This window comes from Heloderma suspectum, chromosome 3 (assembly GCF_057233095.1).
Source record: "Heloderma suspectum isolate Gila_16-S chromosome 3, 16-S_ref, whole genome shotgun sequence".
Lineage (NCBI taxonomy): Eukaryota > Metazoa > Chordata > Lepidosauria > Squamata > Helodermatidae > Heloderma > Heloderma suspectum.
Window position 1 is genome coordinate 33,242,824 of NC_139460.1, and position 24,406 is coordinate 33,267,229.

Sequence of the window (24,406 nt, forward strand, 5' to 3'; positions counted from 1 at the left end):
GTATCGAGGTAAGGGTGCTCCCATAAACCATACTCAATCAGAATATCTCTCGATCCCGATACTCCCATTCATTCAAGTAATTTGGTCTTCAAGGTGGATCATGGTAGTCAAGAGTATTGATCCAATATTGGCAGGGGTGATCTAGATCTTGCCTGATACTCTCTATTCCCATAGAAATCCACTCTGCGATCCAGACAGACAGAACATATTGACTCTGGGGATCTTTACCCAGAATGTGGAACTTCTGGGTGGAATGTTGGTGGAGGGTAAACTTGTACACAAGGGGGTGTAGCTACATGAGTATGGATAGGCAAGGAGTCTAGTATCTCACCCTCTGATATCAATATTGGACAAAAGGCTGTAAGAAATCTGGTTGCTATTTTCTGAACTCTGTATTCCTGGGGTAGCTGTTTGCAGTTTATTTTGTTTATTAAGTCCTTGATGCATAGGAAAGGTTTAGTTTATTTGGCTCCAGTTTAAACATTACTGAAAAAAATAATCGATACTGCATTGTAATGTTTGATTTTGCCTATTTTTTAATTAATTTGAAATGTTATAATGTTAGTATTAGTGAAATGAATTATTTATTACTGGAATGATGTACTGGAATGCTTTTTTGGTTTTGTATTGCTGTTTTGTTAGCTGCTTTGGGCACTTTTTGTGGAAAAGTGGCATATAAATTAAATGACGATGATGATGATTTATTGAAGAGATATATTACTGTGTATTTTGAACGGTTGCAACACGTCTTGCTGATGGAAGGAGAGGGGCTGGGCTAGGATTTCTTCCACATATACCTCCCCTGAAACCTTTCTAAGGCCAAAGAAAGCATAACATCTTCATTATCAGAATGACTGGTATTGAGTCCCTTGCAAACTGAGATACAGTAGCTCTGGGAAAATACAGCAAGATTTACAAATCAAATATTTTAAATGTTATGTAAGAAAATGGAACAAACCAAAGATACACTCTAAATCAAAAGAGTGGTCTGGAAATAGGCACTACTTTTATATTAGGGACTACTGCATTTATCTAACACTAGATTGTTGATGACACTATCAAGATAACCTTTCTGACTGAATCCAGATTGAAACCCCATTGTTTAATCTGATTTATTATATCAACTCTTCTTACTTGCTATTGTTTTATGTATCTAAACTGAATGGGTTAGATCCAAAGTTTTTACTCCACTCATGGAAGGTGCCCTTCTGTTCACAGAATGACAACTTTAAATTCAATCCAGTATCTGTCCACATTCTTTAATAGTGGTACCAAGATGAGGAGCTATTACGCTGAATATAGGCCTAGCCTGGGCTGAGGGTTAGGAGGTGGGTTCAAAGGAGTTACTGAAAGAACATTCCAAGTGACATCTTTCAAAAGTATTTTGAATGTTTTCTTGGCATCAATCTTGTACACTAATCAAATTTTCTCTATTAGTTGGCAGTTAACAAATCCGGTATAATTGCAGAAATCCTTAGTTCAACTCCCTCCGCCCCTGACATGTAATTAGTACAACCTTTTTACTTTATCTTATACTTCACTGAATGTTAACTCTGCCATTTTTCTGCTTTGCCTTGTGCTTACAAGTCGCCAAAGAATTTTAGGATGGATTTTGTATTCTTGCACCAACTTTTCTGTAATCAATAGTAAAAGTAAAGAGTGAAGCAAAGTAAGGCAATGCAGCCTCCAAGTATTTGAATGATTAGCCATCACAAAACCAAGAACAATTAGGTATACATTTAACTTAAAGTAATCTTCGAAAACAATTTAATGAATGCCACTGATTCTGTTATAGGGTACAGGAGTTTTCTTGTAACTTTTTGCAGGGCACCATATACATTGCATTAAAATCTTTTAAGAAAAACTGGATTATAGCTTGGCCCAGCTAAAGATTAAATAGTCTTGTCACACTATTTCTATTCTGCCACAATAAGAACAGTTTCAAAGCTGTTCTAAATCCATGCTCAGATTTTAAATGCAACATACTTTCTAAAGCCATCTGTAAAACAAAGATTGCAAGGAACAAGCAAGCTAGCTAGTAGACGTTTTTAAAAGAATGTGTTATTTTTAAATCTGTAGATATCCACAAATGGGTCTCCTTAATTCCCAACACCAACTGCTGTTTGCCAATCAAATCTGAAATAAAGAAACAATATAAATTACTAATAAATACCTTACAAAGCAAGGAAATTCAACTTGAGTCTCACATCAGATGGGATGTGAATCCTTTCAGGCTATGTGGTTTAAAATGTTGCTTGTATACCACCCTGAAATCTAATATGATGAAAAGTGATATAACAATGTTTTGAATAAAGTAAATGTAAGGCAACTGTATTGTGCGTGCGCGCGCACACACACACTATATCTATATATCTGGTATTGTATAAATTACAACAAGCATTTTCATATTTCAGTTCTTCAACAGCAACTGTAACTTGCTTATAGCAGCAGCTTTTCTGAATTTACTTATTCATGGTTCCCTCCCTCCTGTCCCTCATCTTTATCTCTGAATTTATTTAGGTTTTAGAAGCATAACATCGAACATTTTATATCAGTGCAAGAATGTCTGCTGGACCTGTGAATCTGCCTGTGAGCTAGATCACCATTTCTGTTTTACAGATTGAAAGCTATGCGTTTAAGAGAGCTGAAGTAGACTTAATTTTTCCATTACCTTAACCATGGCTAAGACTAATGAGGATTTCTTAGTGCTGATGTAATGCTTAATCACAGTTTATTTATTTATATTTATATCCCGCCCGTCCTTCCAAGAAGCCCAGGGCAGCAGTAGGGATTTGCACGCAACAAAGAAGCAGATGGGAAGAAGGAGTGCATAACCCCAACTGTTTAAAAAGGTGTCCCCAACCAGTTGTGTCCGACTCTAGGGTGTGGTGCTCATCTCCATTTCTAAGTCGAAGAGCCAGCGCTGTCTAAACACGCTTCCGTGGTCATGTCGCCGGCGTGACTGAACACCGAGGTGCACGGAACGCTGTTACCTTTCCCGCCGAGGCGGTACCTATTTCTCTACTTGCAATTTCTTGCTTCCGAACTGCTAGGTTGGCAGAAGCTGGGACTGAAGACGGGAGCTCACTCCGTCAAGCGGCACTCGGGTCTCGAACTGCTGTCCTGCCGACCTTCCGGTCTGCAGTTCAGCGTCTTAACCACTAAGCCACCGCGGCCCCATGTTTAACCATGCTAAAACAAGTGGAGCATTAAAATTGTAGAGGGCCACAGTGATTTGCCAAACTGACAGACATGCAGGGATTTATATCCAGGCCTCCTAATACAACACGATCCACTGGATCACATCAGTTCTCATATCTAACTTTCTACTCCTAATCCAGCATGCAGTTCAAGACAGTTCTTTAACCTTGCAACCTTTAAACTTGCCTTGCCTGAGGCAGCCTCTGAAAGTTTTAATGTTTCCTCAAGGCTAGAAGTACTTTACATACTTTTGCAGAGTTTACAAAATACGGTGCTTACACACGTTTGCAGAGTTTACAAAGTACTGTTCTCCCATTAGTTTGAAGTCATATCCAGTTTCTGCCGATATTAAAGAATTTGCCAAATCTAAAGTTCCCTTCAGAAGTTATTCCCCCGTGTGTACAAAGAATGCATGGCAAGGGAACAGGACCATGTGCACTTCACCTGCCCCCTGTGTCCCCACTGCAACTTGCTCTACCCCAGCATTGAGCAGGAAGGTCTAAAGGGGGGATCTTTGTGTGTTTAGCTGAATACACTTCAAATCCTCCCCAAGATCAGGAACCACCATTGCACAGGCAGCTTAGCCACCAGAATGGCTCTCCTTCAGTCAATGGAAAGTAAAAGTAACTGCTCCCATTTCCCAAGCTTTTGATGAAGACTAGTGCTGCTTGGCCTAGACTCAGCTTTGCTAATATTTATTATGCAGAATAATTTATTCTGTTATTGTTGTGTTTTTAATTGTGTTTTAATGCATTTGCTTTATAATTGTTTAATTAAGTTTTATTTATGATTGTGAGCCATCTTGAGTGCCATTTTTCTTGGTAGAAAGGCTGGGTACAAATCAAATCAAACCAATCAATAAATAAAACCACCCTCTCCAGAAGGAAATGAATCTTCCGTTTTATCATCATACAAATTTTAAGAAAATTAAAGCTGCAACTCTTATGTTTTTATAAAACACTCTGTAAAGTGAGAGTGGAGAGAGCATTCTTTCATTTAATTTTTTTTAGCTACAGTCCCAGTATTTATGTAACTTTAATGGTACATGTCACAGGAAGACAGTTCTGTTCTTTAAGCAAAATGACACTTATAGTAAATTATGGCCAATTTTACAACAAAGTATTTTACAAATCTATCAAGTCTGCGGTGACCTCTAACCAAAGTTTTAGAGGAAAATGTGAGGGTATTCTACTAAGCCTTCAGCAGGCACTGACAGCCCATTCAAGAAAAATAAAGGGAAGTAAAGTAACTCATAATAAATGTTTACTGAGGCTGCAATCCTATACCCACTTACCTGGGAGTAAGTCCCAATGAACTCAACAGGACTTCCCTCTGAGTAGATATGTTTATATGACTTGAAGCACAATCCTATACCTTTTAAAGGCTTAAGAATCTAAGCAACTCTAAGCCTAAGCAGGGTTTTTTCTTAAAAAGACAAGATAATGTAGGTTGAATTTCCTATCAGTGCCAAATGTTTGCTCATATCAAATATGCAAAAATTACCACTTTAGTATGTTAATACAAGTGTATAACTTCAGAACTATGTAATAAAGCAATAATGAAGCAGTAATACAAACATTAGGATTATATTGTTAAACTGTTACTACAGAACATCGATTGCCACCTTAAAAAATCATTTTGTAAAACTAAAACACTTCTTCATGAACCCATTAGTTTAAAACCTAATCTCAGAAGTTGTTTGATATGAAATACTGGCCTCTCTGAAAGTAAAGATTTCCTTCTTTTTTTCATTCCTTTCCAATTTTTTCAGTTGAAAAGACAGTTTGTTAACTCTGCATATGTTGCAATTACACTGGAACACAGACCAGTAGCATAGCCAACACAATTACATTGTATTTAAGTATATAACCACTTATATAACCACTTATATATATATACTTTGAAATCCTGATCAGACAGCATTTATGCAGCTCTTAAACATGAAAGGTCACAAAATTATTTAATTGGATTGTTCAATTGTTCTCTTGTCTGTGTGGACAACTCATAGTACCTCTGCGGTTAAGACTTGTGCCAGAAAGCTAAAATGTGGTTTTCCTGTCTTTCATTACCCACCCACCCCACCTCACCCCAAACCTTTGCTGCTACTTTTTCTGTTAAATACTTGCACCCGGTGAAGCTGTTGTTTGAATTTTTCTATCTTTAAAGCTATGTATCTACAAGTCAGGCGTCTCAAGGGTGTGTGTGTGTGTGTGTGTGTGCTGTTGTCAAATAATTAAAAAACCCTGAACACGTTTAAGTAGATGTGTCAGTACTGTAATTCTATTATACAAGCAAAGAAAATGTAAGACAGCCTCTCATTCATACAGGACAAATAGCTGTGCCAAAAGCACAAATTACACCTAATTATAGGGTATAACTCTGTCATCTCTCTTTTTATAACCTAGCCGTTTACACACTTTGATTTTTTACTTCCATTTGGGTTTATTAACATCAAAGCTTTGTCATCACTTATCTGTTTCCACAGAGTTTTTACTTGGGGCAATAAAGAATAAAAACTTCTTTGCATTCCAGCTTTTCGGATGCAAGAATGGTTTAGTCTGCATTGTTCTTATGATGTTTCATACAAAGGTTTTAATAACCATGTTGTTAAGTTTATTGCCCTTGGCGGAGAAGTCTTAAAATACACTATAATTTAACCTACTGTTGTATTTAAATACATTAGTACAGTACTCTGAAATTATATTCTTATTGTTAACGCTATTTTCATAAACATGACGATGTATGTAATTAATGCAGATTTGAATGGGAGTATAATGGACAGTTTAATTTTAGATGTTTTGTAGGCTTTTGCCAATATTACATGCCAAGACATCGCTTGTGCTCTTCCGCCAGTTTGGTCAGCCATAAAGTGGAGTTGCCTTGCAACTGAAGAGGTATGGTGGCTGTAATGGGTCAAGCTTCTCCTACCCTGTAGACACTTGCCCAGCCCAGGGTTAGTTATTTATCTGTGGCTTTGACCGAAAAAAAGTCAACTGCACTGAGTCAACAGTGTTGCTTAAGGGGTAGAACTCTGCTGTCTTGAGAGAAGAATTTGAGCTTTATAAGACAACCTATGTGGTTTATTTAAAAAGGTACACTTTTTAAATGTCACTGCCCCTCTATGGTCTATTGTTTGGTAAAAGTTGACATGGATGATACAGTCCAATCATCTGGTCTATGTATAGGTTAGTGGGGGAAGTATGGGGTGACCAGTATTCACCCTGTAGTCAGGCTAAGTCAGCTTGCCTGACATCTGAGAACTTTTATGTTGAAACTCATTTGCTCCTGAAGTACCTTAATAATGTATACCAGGGTTTCAAACACTTGCAGTGGTGTTCTGTTCTCCCTTTGTCATGGTGAGAGCTGAGCACTGGTGCTCAGCACTGGTTGGGTACTGGGGAACACTGGTTGGACACTGGTGAGGCCTGGGTTACAAAGTTCCTCTATGGATTGGGTCTATACAGGGTTTTCGGGATGTCAGGTTTCCCAGAAAGACAGGAACGGGGACAGGACAGCACCATGGAGAGCTCCAAGTGACTCTAAGGTGGGAAGCCAGACAAGCTTGTCTGTATATTGCACTAACAAGCAGCAGATTGTGACTGAGCCTTAAGTAGGGGTTTGCCACATTTTAGGCCCACATTGACCAAGGCCTTTTCTCCTAAGGGGCCTGGTCTGTTTTAGCAGCCTCAGGCTACAGTGATGCAGGGATGACTATGGCATGCTGGTGTCTTTGTGGCTGGAGTCCTCAGAGTCTGAGGATGGCAACGCAACCTCCTGGATACAGAGGAGCAGGTCCCTTGGGTCTTCTTGGAAAACTGGGTGCTAAGGAGGTGGTAGCTTCATGATGCCTTCTTTAAAGCAAATCCTCTCCCTGAACAGTTAACACAGGAGCTCCTTCTTCTGAGGACAAGAGGTTGGGGTCCTGGTCCAAAAGGTCACAAGAGAACAAGCTCATATAAGTGTATTTCATACTAGAAAAACCCAAAGAATTCTTCTGCCCCAAACCCCAGAATTCCGATGCTGGAGTTAAGGAATATGAAGAATATTTCCAGCCTTAACAAATAGGCTCTTACAATAATAACATTATAACATACTAATGGTTGCTGGAAATCTATTCCCACCCCCAAACTAGTGGAAAGAATATGTTCTACCCTCTCTTTCCCCTGACTTCCTAAACCCACACATAGTGGCTATAGCTGGGGGTGAGTAGAGGCTTTATCAAGACACATCTGGAATGTGGATCAATTCATTGTTTGTTGCTCGGTTGACAAACGAATTTTGAAAAGCATACAACTTACCACAGATAGCAAATAATAGCACATATGAGTCATGGTTCAGATCCAGAGTTTTTGAGTGCCATGGTCAGTAATTAGAAAAGGCGTAAGCACCCTTTTTGCTGTGCTCTGAAGTGTACAACCTGTGTGTAACTCCTAGATAAACATTTTGGCTCTCCAATAAGGTTTGGTGATATTGGAGCCAGTAACAGACTATTTCTGATAGGCTTCTAAAGTTACTTCCTCATTGACTTTGTTTAAGCACTCTGTTGACCAATGCCTTTTCTCATTTATTTTCATCTATGTGTCACCACAGGTCCCGAGACAAGTGCTACGGGAGGCTCAGTGGTACCATATAAGGACCTCTAAATATATTTTAGGCAATATGTGATTGCTCCCCAGAAGCACTTATATCACTAAGCAGCTCATTAGTTCTGCACACTGGCCATGTTTGCACATAAGCTAAATAAGTACTAGTTTAGCATTAACAGTGGTTTGTTTGAATGGCCAAACCTGCTCCAGGCAACAAACTATAGTTTATTTTTCAGCAACAGACACCAATTTGAAGCTACAGTTAGTTAGTTGTTTACAAACTCCAGCTTGCTTTAACCACTGTTTGCTGTTACATCCAAATGTGGAATTATTCTTATTCTTATTGTTATATTTATTTATATCCCACCGTTTCCCCAATACTGGGACTCAAGGCGGCCTTACAACATTAAAACTGCTACAATTAAAACCTATAAACAGAAATATAAATACAACTGTATAAAAGTTAAAAATATAATTGAATCATCAATATTAAAATTGTAAAGATATCAAAACACTAAAAGACAACCAGAACAACAAAAATGGTATCCATACGTCGCATTTTCCCAGGTCCAGACTAGTTATCCTCAAAGGCCTGCTGGAACAAAAAGGTTTTTGCATGCCTGCGAAAACATATCAAGGAGGGTGCCACTCTCGCCTCCCTGGGAAGGAAGTTCCAGAGCCTTGGGGCAGCCACCGAGAAGGCCCTCTCCCACGTTCCCACCAGGCGTGCCTGTGATGATGGCGGGACGGCGAGAAGGGCTTCCCCTGAAGATCTCAGGGCACGAGTAGGCTCATAAGGGAGAATACGGTCTTTCAGATAACCTGGACCAAAGCCATGGGGCTTTATAAGACATAACCAGCGCTTTGAATTGTGCCCGGAAACAGACTGGGAGCCAGTGAAGCTGTTTTAACAGGGGAGTTGTATGCTCCCTGTAACCAGCCCCAGTCAGCAGTCTGGCCACAGTTCTTTGAACCAGCTGAAGGTTCCGAACACTCTTCTGAGGCAGCCCCATGTAGAGCGCGTTACAGTAACCCAAACAGGATGTAACTAAGGCATGTGTCACTGTGGCCAAGTCAGACATCTCAAGAAACGGGCGCAGCTGGTGCACTAGCTTCAACTGTGCAAATGCACTCCTGGCCACTGGGCATCCAGGCTGTGTCTTCACGGGAAGTGTAACTCCATCCAGCACACGCTGTATCCCTATTCCCTGATCTACCTTTTGACTGACCAGGACCACCTCTGTCTTGTCTGGATTAAGCTTCAATTTGTTTGCCCTCATCCAGTCCATTACTGCCGACAGACACCGGTTCAGCACCCCAACAGCTTCCTTGGAATTAGATGGAAAGGAAAAGTAGAGTTGGGTGTCATCAGCGTACTGGTGACACCGAACCCAAAAACTCCAGACAACCTCCCCCAGTGGTTTCATGTATATGTTAAATAGCATGGGGGACAAAACAGAACCCTGAGGGACCCCACAAGCCAATGGCCAGGGAGTCGAACAAGAGTCCCCCAGCACCACCTTCTGGGTCCGCCCCTCCAAGAAGTAATGGAGCCACTGTAAAACAGTGCCTCCAAGTCCCATCCCAGCGAGGCGAACCAGAAGGATACCATGGTCGATGGTATCGAAAGCAGCTGAGAGGTCCAGCAGAACCAACAGGGACACACTCCCCCTGTCTAGTTCCCGGCGTAGGTCATCCACCAAGGCGACCAAAGCTGTTTCTATCCCATAACCGGGTCTGAAGCCAGATTGAAATGGATCTAGATAATCTGTCTCATCCAGGAATCTCCGGAGTTGGGAGGCCACCACGCACTCCAATATCTTGCCCAGAAATGGAATATTGGAGACTGGCCGATAATTATCCAATATAGTGGGGTTCAGGGAGGGCTTTTTTAACAAAGGTCTCACCACCGCCTCCTTCAAGCAGGCTGGAATTCTGCCTTGCCTAAGGGAGGCATTAACCACTCCCCTTACCCACTCGGCCAGTCCACCTCTGGCTGCTTTTATGAGCCAGGAAGGGCAAGGATCTAGAACACATTTGGTGGCTCTCACCTCTCCAAGGATCCTGTCCACATCCTGGCTTATTCCTTGTTTGTTTTGGCTCCCTCCTCCAGCAGCTTACCAAGCAACAGAGGTGCAAGGCAAGAGCAGCTAGAAAACAAAACTGCTCTACAGGCTGACTCTCTTGGTTGTACTGCCCCCCCCCCCAAACTTGCCTTCCCTCCTCCCCTCTCAAGCCAATCCATCTAGGTTTGCTGCTGCTTTGTGAGGAAAGGAAACTGTAAAGGGACCTCTGCCTGCTTCACTAATATCTGTGAAGGACTGCATGCTGAAAACACAACTGTTTGTGGGATACCCTAACTGTAATATGCACAGAGGGCAAAATAAATAAACTCTCAAAGGGAAGAACATATTACTGACCTTTATTCATGTTGAATTTTTGCCCAGCTCAGTTGCCGAGAAAATGACTGCAAGGTACTGATCACCTCATTGACCAATTTTCAGTGTTTACTGGATAAGTGAATTCTGGTGAGGAGGGAAGGGTTTACAAGTGGTGGATTTTAGGGATTACTCAGCAGCAAGCTACGTGCCGACTACAATAGTCTCCAAGTGTATAGAAAAGGGTCATTCCCCTCACCCCCACCCTGCCTGGCCCATGGCAGACTAACACATCTCCAAGTAGAGCATGCACTTCACAGGGGCAAGTTGCTGTGATGTGGTGATGCAAAGGGTAAATACGCATGTTTGATATCTGGAAAATCTTTGGGGAGTAAATGGGAAAAACCTCCCCTACAATGCTTTACTGAAGGTACTGACGGCTAGCCCAGGGCAGGGGGCATTTTCCTTTCAGGTGGCTCAGTGGCAATGGGATAAGTGTTCATATGTACCTTTGTCTCAGCTAAGTTACTTTTGTCACTACTAACAGATTTCAGGAAAATCTCATGGGTGTTAAGTGAGCAGTTTTGAAGATAAAAGTGCATTTCCCCCTTTGTGGTGGTAGGAAAGGGTGAACCAACTCAGGAATCAAGCCCCCTTGGGTATGTACAGGAAGGGAGGAAAGCTTATTTGGATTTCCTGCCCTGTGTGTGTGCAACCAGCCAATGGTAAATGAGCTGGTGACACTCAGGCCCAGTTCACACGTAACTAGAAGCCACATTTTGAATATTTGGGGCATGGCAGGGGCAGCATGACATAGCTTCTCATTACGTGCAAATCTGGTGAGGGTGGGTTGTTGGGGTGGTTGACAAGCCACCTGTAACCCTAAAACAGCCCATGGGTTCTGTGTGGCTTGTCAACCACCCCAACAAGCCACCCTTACCAGGTTCACACGTAACAAGAGGCTATGGCACGCCCCTGCCACTGCCACGAGAAGCCCTGTGGGCAAATTCATCCACGGCGGCTTCTCATTACATGTGAACCAGGTCAGTGAGGCCATGCTCTCCTTGATCACTGTGAAGGTGTTCAAGAACACAGCCAGGAACTGACAAGACGTAGGGGAAAACAAGCCAGAAATTGGCCAAACAAGCCGCAATTTATGCTCTTCTGCAAGACTGTTCCTGGCTTGTTCAAACAATGGTCAAAACAAATCCTGGCTTAGCACTGCGTGTTAATACAGTCATTGATGGACTATAAACAAATTTAAATGTATGCATCCTTTTCCGCCTAAACCACCTGGATGGTGTTATGAACATATAACTTGAGAAATCATTCCCTACAATGACCAACCCTCACGAACCACATTTGAAAATCTCACAGCTTTTCTGTCTTAGAGAGGTTACCAGTATCTTTGAGACAGCAGCGGCCATTATCTCCAATCCCCACTTCATCTCTGAACTCCATGACTTCTCTGTGATTTGTCAGTATCTATACCTTCAAATTTAGTCCTCCATCCTGTTACAGTTGGCTTATTTTAGGGTTGCTGGGTGGTTTATTAACCACCCCAACCACCCACCCTCTCTGGGTTCGGACATCACAACAAGCCATGCTGGTAAGGGTATTTAGGTGAATCTGGCTAGCACACATCTGGCATGTGCAAGCTTGTTAACAAGCCACTATGGCTTATTAACCACCCTCTAATCATGAAAGCTGGTCCAGTGTCTCCTGTCACAGATAGTGGCACCTCAGCTGTACAATCCTAAGGTGCTGGGGTTTTACAGACTTCACACGTGATCGTTGCCATCATATTCTTGACTTAGTAGAACACCAATCTGTTAACCAATACTGGATGATCCTTCCCTTTCTCATTCTTCTCCCTCAGATTAATGCATGCATATTAGATGGGCCCCATCTCCCACCACTACAAATAGGTCTATAACCCTGACACAGCCAAATGGATGGCTTCACTTAACTATTGGCAATTGACTTGGGTGTGTATAGGAAAGCATGAAAGCTTGTTTGGCTCTTTGCTTGCTGAGTTTCTTTGCCCTGAGTTTCTTTGTGCAGACAACCAATGATAAATGAGGTGACACAGTGAGGCCATGCTACTCCTTGACCACTGTGAAGGTGTTCAGAATACCAGCCACAGGAACTGGTAGAAGAGGCATGGGGAAAACCCGCCCAGAAAGCTGCAAAACAAGGTGCAGTTTCTTTGCTCATCTGCAAGACTGTTCCTACTGGCTTAAAAAAAAATTATATATGAAATCTAATTTCAAAGCTAATGACGTAAGATGTTATATTAGCAGAGAAAGACAGAAAAAGCAACTTAAGAAAAGGATTCCTAAAACTTAAATATTTGCAAGCCAGAAACAATATAGAAAAATTACTGCAAGCAAACACTAAGTTATATGTACAAAGAGAATAATGTGACCATTTCTGTGGACAACTGCCTGTGTTAGGCATATTTATATTTTAATTAACTAACTAACTAATTAATCAATTAATTATTTCACTCTCCAGAGTTATCAATTTACCGGACTGCATATCTCTAGAAACATTTCAGGAGGCCTTTCTATCATTCAGCTGTCCCAACGATGCATGAAAATGTAGTTTGTGTCTCTAGGGGCACAATCCTATGTACGTTGAGACAAAGAAAAGGACTACAACTCCCAGCATTCCCCAGCCAGCCTTGCTGGCTGGGGTATGCTGGGAGTTGTAGGCCTTTTCTCTGTCTAAAACATGCATAGGATTGTGCCCTAAATTTGTTTCCAAATTATCCAGGTCCACAGGAACAGGAAATTTATCAGACTGGGTTCCTGGGGTTTTATAGGACAAGATGAAGCCACAGCCCTTTCTGCCTTCCTACTCTCAGTCACTAGAGATGTGATATGAATGCTATTCTCCCAAATAAGCACTTTTCGTCATCCCCTGAGATATCAGATAGAAGCCAACACTAATACAGGCCTGCTGTTGCATTGCTAGAAAGTAATCCTCATTGTATAAAGACCCCAGGAAACAAACTGTTTAGTTTATCCCCAGTCTTATACAAATGTTCCCTTCAACTTTATCTGCCTCTGTCCTCCAAGGAAAGCCATATTCCATGGGCAAGGAACCCCTGCCCATTGGCCAAATGCAGACCTCCAGGCCTTTCAGTCTAGACTTCTAGATTCTCCCCAGGCCACACCCCCTCACTGGCCCTGCTCCAGGTTACTGATATTATTTACTCCATCCTGCCTCTAACTACAAAGTTGATGGAGGAAAACTGGCAGAAGTTTGGGGAAGGAGAATGCCTAGATGCAAATATGCCCCCTCCCCCCACACATCTGCATACTGAACAAAGGGAAAAGACACATTCATGCCCCACTTTTGGCTTTGGCCATGCCCCCTTGCTAGAATGCAGACCTTAGCAGGTTTTGTGGATCTTGACAGGACAAGGTCCCCTGACTATCACATTCTATCAGCACTATTTTCTTCTTCTAGCCTTCTACGATGGAAAGGGACAGATGAGGTTCAGTACATAGTTCCCTCATGTGAATTAAATAAAACACAGTACTGATGTTGTTTGGTTCTTCTTCAGTCATGTGAGAAATGCAAGGAAGGACCATGGAGAAGGTCATCCCTAGAGACCTAATTTCTAACAAAACAGCTGTGTTCAACAAGAATAACCCGACATAAAAATACAGCTAATATTATTCTATCTTGATTCTGAACGGGATATTCAGAATTGGCCTATCTTGGAAGAATTTATCTTAGCATATCCTGCTGCAGAAGATATTTTTCATATCACCCTCCTAATTATTTTTATTAATGATGTGACAAGACTGATATTCATAGGAACGTTTTTTTAAACCCCAGGTAAGCAGCATTTCATTAAAATATGTTTGCAATTTGTTAAAAAAAATAAGCCTGATCATCATAATCAGGCATACTGATGTGATTCTTCCATGAACTCTAAGGAGTTAAACTATTTACTTTCCAAATATAAGAAATTCAGTATTTCCAAATTCAATTCTTTCCAAATATGGAAAGATGTTTGATGTGATCTATATTTCAATTCTATGTTTTTACTTAATTATTGAATATGCAATTTGCCCCTTGGAAAGAAAGCATACTTAGCAGCTACGAACATGAGATGTAAGTGAAGATGCTGACTGAAATCTTATCTCAGCCGTGGCCTTCAACAAGATTTCATCATCACCTCTCCATTTGTAATATTAAGATAATAATACTGAACTAACTAACAGGGATGTCGTCAGGATTAGTGAAATAATATATGCAAAGTGGTTTATTACAAACTATTTATAAGTATTGCTCCTTAGACATTATACCTGTCTTATCCAGTTTTACATTCATTTAATTGCATTTTGCTTTCAATTTAATATTCACCAATTACATATTGTATTTACATTTTAATCTTTTGGAAAAAAGGTACTTGGGAAGCCAGAACGGTAATCTCTGCACCTTTATTCTCTGAGTATTTTGATCTCAACAGCTTGAAAAGGCTACTCTGAATTTTCCCATTGCTCAGAGGAGAAACAAAACAGTATAAAGCCAAGATACGTTTGGATTTCTACTACTTTGAAATTTTTACTGCACTTATTACTAATACACAATGCCATCATAAACCTAAATCTTGAACTAAAAATAGTCCTTGCAGCTGGTATGCCAATACCTTTATTGCTGCACAGCAGGATACCTGATTTACTTTCCCAACTTTATAGGAGACTTCTCTAGTAAATAGCTGTCAACAAGCCTGTGCATGACTGAAGTCAAATTACTAATAGTATGGGAACAGGCGTTTGAACTTCGTGCCAACAAAATATCATGTATCTAATCTAAGGAGGAATTACAGGCCTCAAGATTGCTATTATTTTATTAGCCATACAACCTTCATTTTCATCTGTTCCAGTAATTTTGTTTGAATCTACTTGTCAGTGGGATCTTTCTTTGCCATTTAAAGTACGCTACATTTTATGCTCCAGAGAAGCTGTGACTATTCTGACATTTTGGGATTTTAGAAAGGTCGGAATAGTTTCCAGCATATAAAAAGCCGTATCATCATCAATGGCATAAAAAAAGAGGTTATCAAGTGACACAAAATTTCTCTCTCCTATATAGTAAAAAAAAAAAAAAAAAAATCAGTGGTAAACAGACATAATTTAATGGCTACGGGTGCAAAGAGTATGTTTACTTGTATTTCTAAGTACTAATAGAGAGAATACTTAAACAAATATGACAAATGTGGTATGGTTTTCTCCTTTTAATGTACTCCTGCTGTTGGGCCTAGCCCAAGCACCACTATGAGCTCTATTGTTTTACAATCAGCATCGGATTTGGAAGTGGACCAGAATGAGTTAAAACCCAGTTCAGTCATGGGAACCTTGGTTTCTCATCTGAAGCCAAGCCGAGGAAGGGCGGCTGGTTTGGGCCTGCTCGAGCAGTGGCGTGTCAGAATGGTGAGGGCTGGGCATGGCCTCCCCTCTGCTTACAGGCTGAAGGAGAGCAAAACACCCTTCTGGCAATAGCTGCAAGATAAGGCTTTAAGTCAAATCTCTGATCTTTGCAGCCTGAGAAATCTTCTGTGGAAACCAAGCTGAGAAAGAGGGCTTGAGACATGTCGCCCAGGTTAAGACATCAACTCAATGACTTACCCTGGCAGAACTTAAGATATGCCACTGACATAGAAGATAAAACAGTGAACATCCAGATACACCAACTGATGACGAGAAAAGGGTGAAGTAGTGGGTGGGACTGAGGCAGCACAGGGGAAGAGCACATTTATAACATATCCTACACTCTTCAGGACCACAGCCACTTCCCCAATGGTGGGAACTTATACCAGGCTCAGAGCAATTTTTAAAAGAAGCCACTGATGTGCCGATGGCCACCTCATCATGACAGATGAGCATCATCGTGACAGAGCATAAGGCATGGTGTAACTTAAGCACCCAATTATAGCACATCACCACCATTATATAAACCCACTCAGGAAGACCATAATTCAGATGATAGGGTGTGCACAATGGGGCTCTCTAACTTTGGCCCCCTGTTATGCACACTTTGCATATACAAGGGAGAAGTCTGGTTAGGGGCACTTTGCACAGAACAGCCTAGCGCCAGAAGACACGTAGCAACTTGAGCATATTGCTACATTTTTCTGCCTATAACTCGAACAGGTGCTTTGGCCTTGGTAGTTCAGACACAAATACCCAGCCCTGTTCCGACAACTGGGGGTGCCAGGACAGAGTAAGTCACAAAGGTAAGCAAGGGGAAGAACACACACTGTAATGTGTAACTGGTACATCTGCCATGTCTCCCCCTGGAACCTTTTTTGCTATAGGTAATTACTGTCTTGTCTGAACTGTACTGTTTTAATAAGCTTCCGGTATCGAATTAACTCTATATCAAAATGTGATGATGAAGTTCTTCAACTTTCAGATGTCCATGAAGTTTAAATAACTGGGGCATTAAATATATCACAAGCATCATACTATGCATTACTGACATGCAGACATTGTCATGTTGGGAGACCAAAACAGTCAATAATATAGCAAGTATGGAATCTGTAACGCCATAATGTTATGTTTAAATTTAGAAATGGATTTACTTAGGGGTGTGCACTTGTTTCACAACATAGTATCACTTACAGCTTTTTGAATGCAAGATATAAATATCTTGTAGCTTTGACTTTGAAAATATTATATTCATGCATCCTTGCTTTGTGTTAATGTTTCAATAAGTTTATTGGAAAATGTCCAATGCGGACTTATATACTGTGGTTTTTCTAGTCTGCATTGTTACACTGGGCATAACTGAATGCGACACAAGCGCTAACATAAATTACTTTATGCTAGCATAAGGGATTTCTAGAGCAACACCAATAGTGTTAGCTGCCAAAGAGTTTACTGGGGTATCCTGTTGCACCAGCTAACTCTATTGGTCTTGCGCTAGAGGTCCCTTATGCTAGCACAACATAATGTACATTATCGTCCATGTCTTCTTGGATACTGCCCTTTGTTAGGAATTTTCAGTAATTTTATATTGTAAAGATGCAGTGGTGCAGCTAGGTAATTTTAGACCTTGGACTTAATGGTCTTATGCCCCCTGGCCCTTTAGACGGCAGCAAAAAAAAAGGCTGGCAATGGATAAACAAGGGAGTTTCTGAGCATGTGCAGAATTTCATGTTTTAAACTCGTTTAACTCATCATCGCATCATCATAACAGCAGGGATAAAGTTGGGTTTGCTTCTGCTGTCTTGATGCTAAATGCATTCACTAGGGAGTAAGCACAATTTTGTTGTGGGAAGTAATAATACATATTTAAAGTAGTAACACTAAAATCAGCATCTATAACCACATACATGGCTGGCCGACCTCTAACTATAAATTAGTTTTAAAAACAAGAAAGAAAGAATATTATGGCAACCAGTGTCAGCGCTGGTGGGCTCTGGCATGCCCATGCCCAGGTGTGGATGCCAGACCTGTCTGCTACTACCCTAATCATCTGTTGCTCTCTGGGTGGTCATTTGGGCCCCCCGGGGTTGCAGGGCCCTGGACTTTAGCCCCAAGTTCAGCCCTAGCTGCACCACTGTGACTGGTTTCTCCATGCCAAATTAGTCAATGTGGATCCATAGGGTGTAAATAAACTAAAATCTACTTGTATGGCAACAATTAATAGCTTTGATCTCTACCTGTATTTTGCTAGATGTCAAAAGAAAACAAATATATGAGATTATTACTAGATTACTGAACTAAGTTAAGTGTCAGCATTGTCACCGATGTCTACCTTGAGACTTTCTGCAGCTCTATCTTTGAGAGATGCTATAGGAACATAGGAAATATGGTGTTTATGGCTGACATTTGCAGTAATCCACTGTTCTTTAATTTCTGTCAACACAGATAATGCCTTTATTTCCATAAGTGTTGTCTGACCAATTGATATAGGGCAATATCCAATGCTGCTGCTCTGCTTATGCAATTGATGTAGTACTAGTGTAGTAAGTAACTCCACCACAACACTAATAAGGGTATGCTAGCATGAATGTTTTTCTGGGAAAACCTCTCATGCCAGGATACACTATGGGTGTTGCACTACAGGTTGCTTATGCTAGCGCTACATCAATGGCATAAGCGGAGTGGCAGCACTGGATACTGCCCATGATCTCTAGGTCATACAAATTACTTAAACTAATTTCATCTAAATTATAACATATTGTGCAAACAGCCAGTCCTGACACCATACTGTTACTAGCCATAAATTTCCCTGTGGCTAACTTAGACCTTGTGGACAGTAATTAACTGACAGGTGTTCTGAGGTCCACATGTTCACATAAGCATCACCCAAAAAAGGATTGTGTGCATCATACAGTCCTTGCATACAGTATGTATTTATGATTATCGCTCTTTGTTTACTAGTATGGTTAATCCTCCTATTGTATGTTGCTTGGATTTATTCCTATGAAGGGCATATTCAGCTACTGAAGGATGATCTTTTGTCATATGTATTGAGTCAAAGGACAGAAGTTGAGGGAAAGTTGTAGTAGTAAGGAGTTAAGACATATTGCTTCTTGAACACTTAAAAATACAATAATATATTCTACCTCATATCAGGGTTCTTTTTATTTAAATCAAATTGATTTATCATTTCTCTGAAGGACTCAATGTTAATGATTTAAATCACAATTTAAATCACTAGTGAGGAAGATTCTACTTAATCATTTTTAGGAGAAGTACATTATTGTTTAATACAACCTTAATACATATTAAGAGATGTAGGTTTCATTAGAAGGTAGGTAGACAGTGGAGGATACATGCAGCAGACATTTCCTCACAACTCAGACCTGCAGGAATAGGTTGTGTTCAGTTTTGGTTTCACTTTCTATTCCTCTCCCCCATCCCTTGCATTTATATCCAGACTCCTCCTTGTTCAGATCTACTCCATCTCCCCAAATTCTTTGACTTTCTCTACCTTTGCATTTAGAGGCAAGGCCAGGGGGGCGGGGATGTGCCACCTGCAGTGCAGAATAAGACTTATCAGGTTATCTCCCATCTCCATAAACTGCTAACATATTTATAGAATATAATTAGAAGTTGTGTAATTAATATTCATGGTGATATAACTGACCTAGGCTCTTTTTTTTACTAATTGTTTTAAGAATTTTGAAATCTGATTTAAATTTTTAAAATCCTTTTTAATCTTTTAAAAAAAGTATTGATTTTTTTTATCAAGCCTGCTTCATGGGTTGGGGAAAGTTTTTGAATGGCTTTAAAAGCTGCATACAAAGAGCTAGAGATGCTAACTGAATTATATAACAGGGCGAGTATGGATAGCTGAACATTCTGTAGTATTCTTTACCCATCCTTTAAGGCAAGGGTGAGCAGCCTTTGGTCCTAGGGCCACATGTGGCCCTCAGTCCTATTTCATGCAGCCTTTGGCCCAATTTCAAAAGCCTTTTACAAGTGATCAGTTCAGACCTCTGGCAAGAATGATATGTCCCTTCTACTGCAGCTCACTGGGTGGAGAGCAGGAGGGGAAGCAGAGAGAGAGAGAGAGGGAGGGGAAGCAGAGAGAGAAAAGAGGTGGCCCTGCCCTCTAATTGCTTCAGCCCCATCCACTACCAGCATGCAGCCCCTGACACACAACTCCTGAGGGATTCTTTTTCAAGAGAAAAAGAATTCCCCATCCCTGTTATATCAAGTAATGTTTAGACAGAAAAAAAAGTCCTACAAAGTGCCATGCTGACTTGGGAATGCTGAGAGTTGTAGGACTTTTTTTCTGTCTACACATACATTGGATTGCACCATAAATCAATAAATTTCTGCAGTATTTTCAATGCATAAAATGTTTCATGGTCTTTAAAGCATGTGTCTAATCTGGAAGCCCATCAAGGCAGCGGCTTTGCTTTTTTATGTTTCTAAGCAAGTTGGAATACTTTGAGCTTTTCACATCCAGAGAAATGACCAAAGCTTAGTTTGATTTAGAAGTTGGAGTTAATACACAGTATTTAGAAGGACCATTAAATCCAAAGCAAATGACAGTCATGGCTCAGTCATGGCTTAGGATCACAAAAGTAAACCCATAAAGACAAGACATTCCAAGCCCAACCTGGTTAATGAGAGAAGTACGCTATGTAGTGGCATGTTAATGCAGAGGATTGCAAGCTTTCTGAAAATAAACATTAAGTCAAAGCCAACAACAGATGTTTGATAGAAGTGTACCATCTCAAAATCTTCTACAGTACATAACTATGACTCTGATATTGGAAATACAGTGCTAAAGATAAACAAGTATGAAGTATCACTATGTCCGCTATTCAACAACACTGGAAAATGACTGTGCTAATTGCCACGCAGTGTCCACAAAGAAAAAGGTTTATTTCAAGCACTGCAGAAGCCTGGTGTAGTTCATCCTGAATTCCAGAACAGGAAAGATTCAGGGTACAAGAAATAAAAGGAAGACCATGGAAATTATGCATATTTGAATAACTTAAGGTAATAATATTTTAAAATTAAATGTGGAAAATTAATCACAACATTGTGTTCGAAATTTAATTTGGGAAATGGAAGCACCAAGGCTCAATTACATGACATGCATCAAAATAAGCCAGTGGTTCCCCACATTCTAGATTTGGTGGAGGGGTGTGTGTATACCAGGTCTGAGAAGTAGTAGGTTTCTTAAGACCTTCTAGCTAATGCATGGTTAACACTTGAACCAGGGACTTCCCATCATCCTATTCTTACCTGATATGCTACCCAGTTCTATGATTATTAACGCATGTCTACAAATAGACACAATGCTCCCTGTTTGGATCCAGGGACTCTCTGTACTCATAACTAGAGGTACGGTTCCTCCTATTCACTTCCCCTAATAGGAGGTCTTGATCTCTGGAAAGGTAAGTAACTCCAAACAACAATCACATTATTCTCCTGGCTTTTTAAATGTAGAGATGGGCAGAAATAGTATTTCATAAGTAGTTTCTTTTTAAAATCACAAGTGTCCCTCATTTCATTTTTAAACTTTATATAGCCTCGTGTACTATGCAGTGGAGACAGAACAGAGATAAGCATTTTCCTTGTAAAATATTTTATTTTCAAATGAGTAAATATATCTATATCTATATCTATATTTATATATATCTTACAACAACCTATTCAATAAGACTTTGTATACATAAGGTCAATAGGTCAGATAAGATCTATACAGATAATACTAGCTCATAACTTTTACAGTCATCTACATACTAGTATAGTGCACATGGGAGTAGACAAAGTGCCCAGCATAACACATTTTGTACTAGAGGAACACAGGCTAAGTTGTGCTAGTGTAAACTACATTGAAATGAAATAGTTCTCTGGTAGTTTGCTTATTTATTTATGCTTAAAGCCCGTACATGAGGTATTATCTGTTTAGCTGAACAATAAAGACTCAAATGCAATCTGATACATGTCTACTTAGAAGTAATCCCAGTGAATTCAATGGGAGTTACTTCCAGGCATGTGTGTATACTATACAATACCACATGGCATAGGACTGCAGCCTTGGTTAAGTTGCAGTTATTGTTTTATGACAAATCACAATCTCACAAGTTGATATGAACCCATTCCAAACAGTACCGCTTTACAAATGTAATGATTTTAATAGCAACAGCAAACAGAAAAGCAAGGATAGGCACCAATAATAACATTCCATTTAGATGTTTATTCACCCACAGCTATTATCTGGGACTACTAATATTTTATTTACCCTACTTCTTCCTGGCAGTTCTTACTCACAACTGTACTATAACAGGCAAGATGAAATCCTGTTCTACATATGTTGCTCCAAATTAACATCTAGTTATATAGCCTTCTACATCTTTTGTCAATCTATTTTGAGTCATCACACTAGCCTCTGGATACAAACCTATCCACCGTTCCTAAAGGATTAGGAAATCAGTTTGTTCCAAGTACTGCACAAGAGGCCGATTTCTTATTAAAACTCCAAGCGCCAGGGACCATTGTCTAGGAACAGAATTATTCCCCACGGCCAGATAAACCCATTTGCAATCTGCTTGGGAACTCGTGGAAGTGGTTATGAACACTATGAAAGCACCTTCAAGGCATTTTGAACGTTTGCGGAGCCCCACAGGACTTTTAAGTCCCCACGCGCACCAAACCCCCACCCCCAAATTCTATATGGCAGCCATCCCCAACTTAGCACCTTCCACCGCTGGCTGGGAATTATGGGAGTTGTAGTCCAACACAACCTGAAGGGCAGCAGGTTGGGGAAGGCCGCTACCAGGAACGACACGGGGAAACTACTACTCCAGTTGTTTCCATCGCACAGAAACAACTGCAGCAACGGTGAAATGGGCCCGCAGAACTGGGCCACCCCAGTTGCCTTCCAAAAGCCGAGGCACGAATAGAGGACGACAGGGGGAGGAGGCAACAACGGCGCTCCCCGGGCCCGAGGCTGCCGCTGTCACCATCCCTCTCACCGGAGAGACAAGGAAGAGCAACGGCTGGACCCTCGGCGGGTTCGCCACTTACCTGAGCCAGGACTGTCAAGAAGCCGCCGCCGCCGCCGGCCCCCTCCTGCCCGCTCCCTCTTCCACAGGAGCCCACCAAGGCGCCGCCTCCGACCAGAGCGGCAGCTGCCAGCCATCGGCCCAGCCCCTGCCTCTGGCTCCGGAGGCTACCAAGCTCCGACACCCCGCGCTTCGCATAACCTCGGGCAACGCCCGCCAAAGCGACTCTCCAGGCCGCCGCCATTTCCCCGGAACTAGAAAGAGTGCCGGAGCACCTGGAAAAACGCGGCCCCTCATAGACTTTTAATGGCTGGCCTCGTTCGCCGTTCAGGCTTCCGGGTTGGCTCTCGGTACCAGGTTTTGTCTCCTCTGAGCGGCGCTGGGGGTTGACCACAGAAATCAGTGGAGAAGTGCAGGATTGTAGCATAGCTGTGAGCGGGCAGAAGAAGCTACCCCCCTCTCGCCCACCAACCCCCGCCACAGCTGAACGAAGACGGGCCTCTTTCATCCCCGTTCGAACACAGGCCTTCGCTCGTGGGAATAATGCGGTTGTTAAACAAGGTTTCTGGACATCTGCAAGCGCAAACGCGTCCGCGCGCAAGTCCATGGAGCAGGGGCTTTCTGCGTGCGAGTGAATGCTGGATTTGGAATGGGGGGGGGGGAGGTTTCAAGGGGCCCTTCAGGCTGGTTGATCTTTTTACTGCAATCGGAGGGATAACTCAGACCAGTTTCAGCCCCTCCCACCTCTAGCCTGAAATATGAATGGTGGACTACATTGCAGGGCTGTCGTAACACCCCCCCACCTTTCATTATGGAGTTATTGTTAATGTCACTGGAACGGGCGAGACATTTTTTCAATGTTTATAAACTTTTGTTAAAATCACCTCTCCCCGCCCCCAAACACAAAATAAGATCTGAGCTAGAAAGAGTAGGGACGCCTCACTTCCTTGCTGCATTTCGTACCTGGGTGCACACGCTCAGTCACAACTAGGCTAAAATCCTGACTATCCGGTCCATGGTTTCCTAGGGGTTCCAACCCCCGGGAGAGACAAAAAAGAGCAACTAAAGGAACCTGGAAGTTTCGTCTCCAGACAATTAGACACTCTACATTTCTATCTCTGCAAACTCTTCTGCCAAGAACACAAAGGCACGCTCTCTTGCTGCGCACGCGCAGTTTCTCATAGCTGCTTCTGCCAGGGAAAGAGGCTGAGCACGTTTGGCAGCATACGGGAGCGGACGGGGTTATTGTGGAAGTCGCTGGGTAGTCTGATCTTCGCCCCTCCGCGCTCGCTAGTTATGGTGCACGTTGTGAAGAGCTGAGATATGCGTTCACTGAAATTGGGGCTGCCAGTTACCGTATTGCCAGGGTTTAACTTTAAGCTGGGGCTAACTGGCAAGTTGTTGGTTTTCTTTTTTTAATCTGACCATTATTAGATACTTCGCTGAAGAAGCACGCTAGCTACTTTTTAAATATAGAACCTTTTTCCCCATATTAAAAAGTAGCTGGCTAATTATTTTTTTTGGCCACACTTTACACTTGCTTACATTGATCCACATTTGCCAATTTAATGCCCATTCTCCCAGTTTGTTTGGAGAGATCCTTTTGTAGCTCTTCTCAATCCCTTTCGGTTTTAACCACCCTAAATAATTTGGTGCCAGCAGCAAACTTGGCCACCTCACTGCTCACTTCAAGGTCCAGATAATTTATGAACAAGTTAAGAATACAGATCCTTGGGGGA

General features: G+C 41.5%; 1 protein-coding gene across 4 annotated transcripts in view; it reads right to left on the reverse strand.

The window, feature by feature from the left end:
• The window catches only part of MICU2 (mitochondrial calcium uptake 2), a 117,283-nt gene extending 93,475 nt beyond the window's left edge, over window positions 1-23,808 (reverse strand). For 2 of the 4 annotated variants that reach the window (XM_084842870.1, XM_084842868.1), the window contains exon 1: window positions 22,690-23,004. In XM_084842870.1, coding sequence (XP_084698996.1) covers window positions 22,690-22,911 — 222 coding nt within the window. In that variant the 5' untranslated portion in view covers window positions 22,912-23,004. Of the gene's footprint in view, window positions 1-22,689; window positions 23,005-23,630 lie in introns of those variants that run through there. The other 2 variants (XM_084842872.1, XM_084842871.1) reach the window with 2 other exon arrangements.
• Window positions 23,809-24,406: the final 598 nt, after the last annotated feature.